An 8,236-nucleotide genomic window follows, 5' to 3' on the forward strand; every position below is an offset into this window, starting at 1 on the left:
TACCACTAATATCTGTGAAGCAGCATAAAAACTGACACCGTACTCACCTGCAGCAAGATATCCACAATCTCTTCACCATATCCAGCTCCACGGTCGAGAAAATAGCACAGATAGCCTCATTACAGGCACTGCAACGCTGAATGATCATGGAGGACGTACGTGTAATCACAGTCACTGTTTTCGCACACCGACGCACGATTAGGTCCGAGATTAAGTACATACTCTCCCCGTGCCAGACCCCCGTTCGCTGGTACGTAGTGAATTATAACGATAACCATGTTGATTGACTGCTACACTTGAATTAGCATACAGAATGATTTCAGTTACTATGATGGGCAAAAAAAGAGAGAGACAAAGTCGCTCGGAGAATTATGCATGCAGCAAGAACGGCGTGTTTTGACGAAGCCCACACCAACTTGTCAGAGGACGAAAAATCCAAAGTCTCGCTGGAGGAGCCAACAATTTTGCAAACAGCTATCATAAAGTACTTGATTGTTCCGATTCGCGACCATAGAGCTTTGTACGTGACTTTGGTATGATACTTCGAGAATTGAAGGTTGATGACAAGTATGTAGCTCTGCAATCGTCCCTAGTGAACGTTTAATCTATCCCATCTCCATGAGGTCGAAAGCTACACTATGGATCAGTCTGTCGCCTCAACCTGTAATATGTACAGTCACACTCACCCAACGGAGGAGATGAGAATATTAGCTCGAATTCAAGTCTACATCCATCGCAGGTAACCTCGATGCTAACCGTCATTTTCTTACCACACGAGAACCGCGTTGACAGCTGCGACTGCCAGCCATCTTCGAAATGCAGCTGCTCGATCTTCTTTTTATCAGGAAGGAAAGCGACAGTGCCCATCAGTACGATTCGTTGGGGTCACATGTTCCAGCTGAGGCTCTTCATGCCCTCAACAGGAGTGGTAACGTTCCAAATCTGGATTTCGGTAAAGGAGCCAAACGAAGTGTAGGACTTGTTGGCCGCAACACCATCTTCGGGAGTAGGAACAACGCCGTCGATGTAGCAAGAGGTGAACTTGGACTGGCCTAGGTGCCACTGGTAGAACATTGAGTCCTGGAACACTATAAATGACCAAGTCGCTTCAGGTCGAGGAGATCCGCTTACATTCTCGCTCAGCATAGCGTGCGAGCCTGAAGCATACATTTGGTCAGGTAAGGCTCTGTTCGCCCGTACGATGGCGTTCGGGAAGTACATCATTGGCGCTGGCTGCACAGGTCCATTCATGGGACAGCGTCCATAATGACTGAATGTACGTACCCTTTCGCTGTTTCGAGAGGTCGTCGAGGGATTCGAGGCCTGGATACTGGTTAGGCTGGCGCAACCCATGGGAGTCACGCGGCCCGGAAGAACTGGCAGAGGCGATATACAACGTGCATGCACAAATAACTGCGAGGACGGAGAGTCCTAGTGCAGTCTAAGCGGGCCATTCAGATGGAGGATCTACAGTATGATACTCAGAGATGAGGTGTCTAGTGGGGATGAGAACGGCGTCTTCGGAGTCTTCAAGTTGATGCTCTATATCGTGCATTCGGGGAGGCGAATACGAAGCCATGAAGGTGCGTGGTATATCTGAAAAGCAGCTGTTGAACATCTTTGCTTGTCAGCGGAAAATTACCCACCTAATGGTGGTTTGTCAGATGCTGCTTGGCTTGAATGCCATAGGGCACGAAGTCTGTGCATAAGAGGAGCACTCCGAGTTGATAGCTCGTAAGTGATTATCTCTATTCCCACATAATTTTATTTCATAATGGTAATTGCCAGCTGTCACTGTTCGGGAAGAGAGGTCCGCAGAGACGGTCCATATGATACGACACAAAGTGTCCGTGTGAATTGGGTCAGGCTGAAACCCGGCTTCCCAAAGATATAAAGGATCTACTCTCTGCAACGCAAGAAACCGGAATTCTCGAAAGTCCGCCGGGTCCGCCTGTCTGTCCGCCTGTCCGCCAAGGGGGTCCGTCCGTCCGTCCGTCAGTCCATCTGAAGTTCGCATTTTGACAACACAACCAAACAACACGATTAGAAACTGGGACAAGGATGTCGCCGCCTTCTTGCTCTAACCACCATCATCCTCACTAGCGAGGTGCCCACTGGCCTTCCTGCCCCACTCTTCATCAACATTATTACCTGGTCTTCACGACCTACAACAGTATGTTTGCCTGTATAGTTTTCCAAGTACGTCATTTGTCTTTTCATTGTCGATGCACGCCCAGTAACCTATACAGGTTTTTGCCTTCACTAATCGATACCCGCCCCCGGTCCACCATGTCTTTCTAGTCATGTCAACTTCAAGTGACTTGGGTGATGGTCCTCCGCCGGATTGGACGGTAGTATGTGATACATGTGGTGACGAGCTGGAGTGGTTTATATGTCGCAGCGATGAAAATGGAAACCAAGGGAGATGGATGGTCAAGGCAGGTTTATTTCTTTCTCTCTCTATGTTCTGTTCCCTCACAGATGATCCTCCAGTGTACAAAACCTGATGGCGGCAAGAACATGCGCAGCAAAACCACGAAGCGCTGCCAGTTGTTCCGCTTCGCCTACCGTCGAAAGGGCAGCCCATCATCATCTCCCAAAGCCACAGATTCTCGTCGTCGCAAATCACCGCCTCGAAAACTGAGGCCCAAAGTGAAGTGCTTTGTTGTTGGCTGCAGTTCTCATTGAGTCAATGCGCTCTGCTCGCGGCGTGTTTGTTGCAAGCACTGTCATGCCTTAGGTGGCTGTGAAGGGGTTGCAGATCACATTGATATGCATGGTCCATCAACAGAGAACCTCGAGCTGGATGATGAACCACACGACCTGCACGATCTTGTGCCTGCACCTCTGCCATCTGCTCCTGCCGCTACCTCTGCTGACAAGGGCAAGGGCCGTGCAGTGTCTGAACTTGAAGACGACGAGGAGATTGATCAACTTATATCTTCGGATCCCCCTCCTGTCCAGGACACTGGCACATCTGGATCACGTACCCTCAACCCACCTGTGAAGTCATCAACTCTTCCACGATATGCATGACAGATGCCACCACAGTTCACTCAACAAATCACGCGTGAGCAGTCGCTAGAGGAGGAAGACTGCCATCATGACGCTGTGCGGATAGAGAGTGCACGACGTGCCAGGTATAGTGTCACCGTTTATGGGTTCTTAGAGGTATGTTTTCGGTGTATCATTATCTCATTTTACTCACCAAGATCATTGTAGGATGGCGCCCCTGCCACATGCTTTGTCTTTCAAGGTGGCTTTCAGTTTCCACATTTCTACTGCTCATACGAGATCCTCGCAGAACTCGGGCTGCCCACTGTCCATCACAGCGAAGTAGATTAGCTCGCTGTGGGGCCGTCTTTGCTCCAACTCCTCAACATATCAACACGTCGTTGGCAGGGCATCCGTCAAGACCATATGGTGGTTGTACATGAGGGTGATGTGTTGTTCTTGAAGCATGCCCATGTCACAGATTGCCATGAACTGGATGACCTCCTTCTGTCTTTGTCACCACGTGCTGCGAGTAGTACTCAGCTGAACGTGCGCACTCACCTTGCCGCTGATCGTGCTGTAGTTCGTGCTGCCAACCGAGAGAGCCAACAACAAGCTGAACTCAAACCATCGCCTCCAGCTCTCCCTTCCTGGTTGCAGCTTCCACTGCCTTGTACCTCACTAGTACCATCATCAAGTGAATTTGAGGTTGACCAAATGCTCTATGCTAACTCACCCTCACCCATTCGGAGGCCATGCACTGGCGGCATCCACAGCCGTCAACATAGTGCTAGCACTGATGCCCTTGATGAAGAACCTGCAAGTGACCAACCTGTCATCATCATGACTCACCACAAGCGGCCAGCTCGTCGATGTTCATCCACACCTCTGATCTCACCGTCGCCTCCACGGAAACATATTCAGCACAAACAATCTTCAGTCATCTCCTCTTCTCCGACAGTTGTACCAGGCTCTTCCCAGCAACCACCTACACCCTCGCAGGAACCTTCCTCTCCAGAACTCCCACCTTGACGCCAGCGCCAAGTCTCTGAGTCACTCGGAGACACTCCTGTACCACATCGTCATCGCCAACACACACGCCAGGTCTCTGTCGAGTCACTTTCATGGGAGGAGCATGGTGATACACTTTCAGATGCTATCAACGTCGATGAGTTGAAGTACCACTTCCCATCACCATCAACCGTAAGCTCCGGGAAGGCCATGGGGTTGCAATTTTCTTGACAAAAGAGGTTGTTCTCGGAGTGCCTGCAATTGAAATGAAAGACGTCAATGGATAGGCCAATGTCGTTGAAGAATGGGTCATCTTTGACGTGCTGAGCGAGATGGATCTGGAAAGGCTTCTTTGATGAACACCTACTAACAGTTCGAGTAGCTGCAGTGCGATGATGTAGAAGAAAACATACCGCAACACTGCCGACACCTTCGGCACGGTAAAATGTTTGTCGGTCATGTATGATTCCGCACGGAGCAACAATCAACACCTCACAGTGCGTGCGGTTGCGTCCAAACTGAGCTCGAAGTTTCTTCTTCTTCAGTGCTGGCAAGCAATCTTGGCTATGATCCACCTCAAATTCTTGCAGGCCTTCATCTGACATATCGCCGTCAGGTACAGCGCTCTTAGGAATCACACGAGCGGGATTATCCACGATGGCACAAGACCGCTCAAGTCGTTCACGAAGCTGGAAATGTGATTGACCATGCAAGGCGTGCAGCGCCTCAACAGCCTTGTGGTCTGGGTCTTGACATGTCTTGCTGCCTGGGGTAATACTGTTGGTGCAGCTGATGATTGCGCACTGGTTCCCATGCTCGGCCATATGCAAATGACAAAAGCGGTCATTTACTGACCGCAGAGACTTGAAGCAGTAAGGAACCGAGCAGCATGGTCTGCTGACTGTGACCCCATCAACAACAACAACGCAAACGAATTGTGCAGCTGTAGAGACAAAAAATATGTCAATGAGATTGTCAACAGTTTAATTTATTGACAGATACTAGACCTGCATCAGTAGAAGCTTCGTATACACGGCAACACTTTGTGCATTTGTGACAGCGAGCATCAGGCTGCCTGAAGGAACGCATACACTGGTTGCGATGTGCCATGGCATCATTGAACCGCTCTGATTGAGTCCCAGTCTATTTGACAATGAGGGAGCACTTGCAATGACGGCAGTCCTCGAGAAGAGAGATAACTATGAAAATATCCCAAACATGGTCCAGTGTGACCTCAGGCGAAGGCCACTGAAGAGGAAACTTGTTTTGACGGCTGACAGAAGAGTTGTATATTCGGGCACAGTTAGTTCCCGATGTACTTGAGATATGATCAGCAACCAGACTTAGACAGTGCGGCAATGTAAACACACCAAGTGACGTGCATCATGGTCTTCCAGAGCTGACCCACCCAAATATCGACATAGTGGTGCGTACCGACTTGAATGGCATCAGGCAGTCTTTCCGTGTAGTCGTAGTAGATACGGTCCTTATCGCTGACTTTGTAATTGTGGTGATAAGTGATTTGGCAGCCTGGCACCCGTTCAACATTGACTTCGGCTAGCTACAATGAGACGGATGTAACACGCACGTTCGCATTGCATTGCAACATCATATGCAGGCATCGTCCCATGTTCGAGACTCACATAGTACACAACTAGGACTTGTTCAACCTTGTTCAAAAGCAACCAATTTGCTCGTCGTTCACAAGTTGCTTCGGTGCACATCTTGAATGGAGGGTAGAATGTCTTGTAGGCTACATGATCCTCCATCAGTAAAAAGACTCGAGTCAAATTCACACCGGCACTGACTCAGGCCATGGGGATAACCAAATTGTTTGAACAGCGAGTGGGTGTTGTGCTGCAGCATGAATATGTCTTTCCAGATATCATGTTTTAAGGTGGACCAGCAGATTCGCACTGAGTCTTGTGTCAGGGAGCATGCGGAGCCCAAAAACAAAGACACGCTAGGAGGCATGAAGTCCGGAGGTGTAGATACATCATATGTTGCAGGCTGGGCTAATATCATATCTTCCTTGACAGCAGAGGCCAATGTAACAAAGGTCAGAATAGTCTCGAGTGAGAGTCCATGAATATTTGAAAGTGCTTGGCCTAAACATACGAGCTCGACCATTGTGGCAACTGATCAATACAACGAGCCGCACTACTACTAGCCGCAAAAAATGCTATGTTTGGTGCTATTTGTGGTCGGCCGGATCAGGCAGACAGACCGGACAGACGGACGGACCGGACTTTCGAGAAACCAGGTGCCCTCCTGCAACGATTCTACAGTTCAACACCCCAAGTACACTCATACAAATCTAGCCACCATGAAGCTCGCTTTGTCTTTTGGTCTTTTTGCCATCGCTTTGGTACAGATGGCGGCGGCAGCGCCCATTGCCGACAACAGCGTGGAGCAGGACCTCGAATGTATGTTTCGACATGTCTTGTAGGATCCGCACCCCTTCTGACTAGATATGCATCCAGCTCGTGCCATCCTATTCTGTAGGTTGAACTCTAACGTGCTCGTAGTAGTATCTGAGGGACACTCTAATTAGATAACTTTTCCTGGAAGTACAAGAATGAGGACTCCCCTGACGTCGAAGGTAATTCCCCAGTGCTAGCCTTGTTTTCGAACATTCTATTTACCCTGTTCAGTCACAGATGTCAAGTAAAGTAAGTCTTTAGTTTTGGCCCTGGAGTCTGGACTCTTTTTAAATAATTATTGCTGCCAGCATAAGGGCAGAGGCTCGGCATTGTGGATCCCGGCAGCGAGTGGTGTTGACTTTCCATAGCGTAAATTAGTCCAGTAACTGTGTTCATCAGCATTTACCATCACTATAACCCACAGTTTGTCTTGTGTTTGTTTTCTTGATTTTAGCTGGCCTGTAGATTACCAACAAATAGATTTTGTCTTCTGATTGTTTCGAATATGTCATCTACGTCTTTCGGTATTTTCAACGCTGGGCTACGTACTTTACTTATTGGGTGGTTTAGAGTGGCTTGGTCACGGTTCTCGCGCAATCAATATCGATATCCTTAGCGCAACTCGTACTTTGAAGAGGAGGCGTAAATTGGTTTATCGTGTGGAGCAATTGCAGGATTGTTGGGGAAGATGAAAGGGTATTAGTAATTGGTCTTTAACGCCTGTTGTGAACAAAATTAGAGGGGATCTGTCTGTGATACTAAAAAAAATTATTGTCAAGATACAAACAAAAACCCGCTCAGAGCTGGCTTGTCTTCCAAAAAACATGCAGCTACAATATTTCTAGGATCCTGACATCCATCATGGCGTTAACAGAAGGTATGTTTTTGACTTGTGCAGTGACCTCGCAATCCGAAGCAATCCTCTGCCGCGCTGCTGTGCTAGCAGAAATGCACCGAAAGCCTGTCCAAGGCGAACAATCAATTGCAACGCTCGTGTGAGATTCCAAATCATCTAGCTCCTCTTCTCTGGGTGAACCGGTGTTATGACCCACGTCCAACAATAATGTTGAAGGAGAGCTCACGACCACTAGGACTCGGTCAGAGATGACGATGAGTAACAGGATTGGATTGAGCGTTGAACGTCTAGGTTACTACAACAGTAGAAACGAAGAGGTTAAGTCTAAGGAGCTCTTACGCTAACTACCCTACTTTTATACATAACATTGAATAGGAGTCTGAAAGAAATCAGCCAATAAGAAAAGAGTCGTATGACTACTGCGGATGACTAAAGATGACTCATGATATATAAGCAGATGAGTAAGACGGCAACTAAACAGAAACCCAAGTTCCGACCGGTTCTTCTTTGGGAAGCGAGATTGTTCTAGCCCGTGGAGTAGGGGAACCAATCGGAGAAGTAACGGGTGACCTATGACGCGGAGTCACATGACCGGCTCGGGTACTGGAAGTAGCCGAAGGAAAACCGAGAAATGAAAAATGGTTTGTATTAGGAATTCGTGACATTACCCCCTTTCTAGGATGAGCGTCCTTGCGAATGTAAGATGGTCGTATATTTTTCTGTCTCCATTCGAGGAAGTCAGGGGTCATCAGAATTGAAGCGGAGATGCGTGCCGATTTAACCGCATTTGGGTTTTCTGCATAAAAGTCGGCTACAATGAGTGGCGCGTTCTTCACATCTTCCTCTGACTGCCATGTTGCTTCTTCTACTGCATATCCTTTCCATTTTACTAAATACTGCAACTTGCGCCTATATAGGCAGCTTTGCAATATTTGCTCTGCTTCTATTCTGG

At 48.2% G+C, this 8,236-nt stretch overlaps 6 protein-coding genes across 6 annotated transcripts; 2 read left to right on the plus strand and 4 right to left on the minus strand.

Moving 5' to 3' along the window:
• Nucleotides 1-601: 601 nt before the first annotated feature.
• Nucleotides 602-1,038, minus strand: EDB91DRAFT_1174115 (uncharacterized protein). Its single transcript, XM_041320322.1, has 2 exons — nucleotides 687-1,038; nucleotides 602-631 (listed from the first exon to the last, which is right to left on the minus strand). Exons 1-2 carry the CDS (start codon nucleotides 865-867, stop codon nucleotides 606-608), a joined length of 207 nt encoding a protein of 68 aa, XP_041169812.1. The 5' UTR covers nucleotides 868-1,038; the 3' UTR covers nucleotides 602-605.
• On the minus strand, nucleotides 886-1,730 carry EDB91DRAFT_1174119 (uncharacterized protein; the record flags this gene model as incomplete). Its single annotated transcript, XM_041320323.1, has 4 exons — nucleotides 1,648-1,730; nucleotides 1,612-1,614; nucleotides 1,285-1,546; nucleotides 886-1,233 (listed from the first exon to the last, which is right to left on the minus strand). The coding sequence occupies exons 3-4, from the start codon at nucleotides 1,351-1,353 to the stop codon at nucleotides 886-888; spliced, it is 417 nt and encodes a 138-aa protein (XP_041169813.1). The 5' UTR covers nucleotides 1,354-1,546; nucleotides 1,612-1,614; nucleotides 1,648-1,730.
• Nucleotides 1,475-3,172, plus strand: EDB91DRAFT_1273162 (uncharacterized protein; the record flags this gene model as incomplete). Its single annotated transcript, XM_041324608.1, has 7 exons — nucleotides 1,475-1,583; nucleotides 1,632-1,734; nucleotides 1,897-1,978; nucleotides 2,048-2,173; nucleotides 2,250-2,354; nucleotides 2,482-2,652; nucleotides 2,725-3,172. 7 exons carry the CDS (start codon nucleotides 1,475-1,477, stop codon nucleotides 3,034-3,036), a joined length of 1,008 nt encoding a protein of 335 aa, XP_041169814.1. The 3' UTR covers nucleotides 3,037-3,172.
• A 1,516-nt stretch (nucleotides 3,173-4,688) lies between these two features.
• On the minus strand, nucleotides 4,689-4,931 carry EDB91DRAFT_1035389 (uncharacterized protein; the record flags this gene model as incomplete). The annotated part of the gene is made up of 1 exon (XM_041312794.1): nucleotides 4,689-4,931. A coding segment is annotated over one exon (243 nt), but the record flags the coding sequence as incomplete, so codon positions are not given.
• A 217-nt stretch (nucleotides 4,932-5,148) lies between these two features.
• On the minus strand, nucleotides 5,149-6,135 carry EDB91DRAFT_1063730 (uncharacterized protein; the record flags this gene model as incomplete). The annotated part of the gene is made up of 4 exons (XM_041314633.1): nucleotides 5,149-5,323; nucleotides 5,376-5,535; nucleotides 5,594-5,758; nucleotides 5,832-6,135. The coding sequence occupies 4 exons, from the start codon at nucleotides 6,133-6,135 to the stop codon at nucleotides 5,149-5,151; spliced, it is 804 nt and encodes a 267-aa protein (XP_041169816.1).
• A 196-nt stretch (nucleotides 6,136-6,331) lies between these two features.
• On the plus strand, nucleotides 6,332-6,676 carry EDB91DRAFT_1255895 (uncharacterized protein; the record flags this gene model as incomplete). Its single annotated transcript, XM_041324063.1, has 4 exons — nucleotides 6,332-6,431; nucleotides 6,489-6,506; nucleotides 6,560-6,607; nucleotides 6,660-6,676. 4 exons carry the CDS (start codon nucleotides 6,332-6,334, stop codon nucleotides 6,674-6,676), a joined length of 183 nt encoding a protein of 60 aa, XP_041169817.1.
• Nucleotides 6,677-8,236: the final 1,560 nt, after the last annotated feature.

Source organism: Suillus paluster, assembly GCF_016628075.1.
Source record: "Suillus paluster strain FC165 chromosome Unknown EDB91scaffold_160, whole genome shotgun sequence".
Classification (NCBI taxonomy): Eukaryota; Fungi; Basidiomycota; class Agaricomycetes; order Boletales; family Suillaceae; genus Suillus; species Suillus paluster.

What these genes read in the sequence shown, in the direction of transcription:
- EDB91DRAFT_1174115 (XM_041320322.1), bottom strand. Translation starts at nt 867, where the DNA reads ATGGGCACTGTCGCTTTCCTTCCTGATAAAAAGAAGATCGAGCAGCTG. An exon ending in ATTCTCATCTCCTCCGTTGG is followed by an intron (nt 632 to 686) that starts GTGAGTGTGACT and finishes TCCATAGTGTAG; the next exon opens with CTTTCGACCTCATGGAGATG.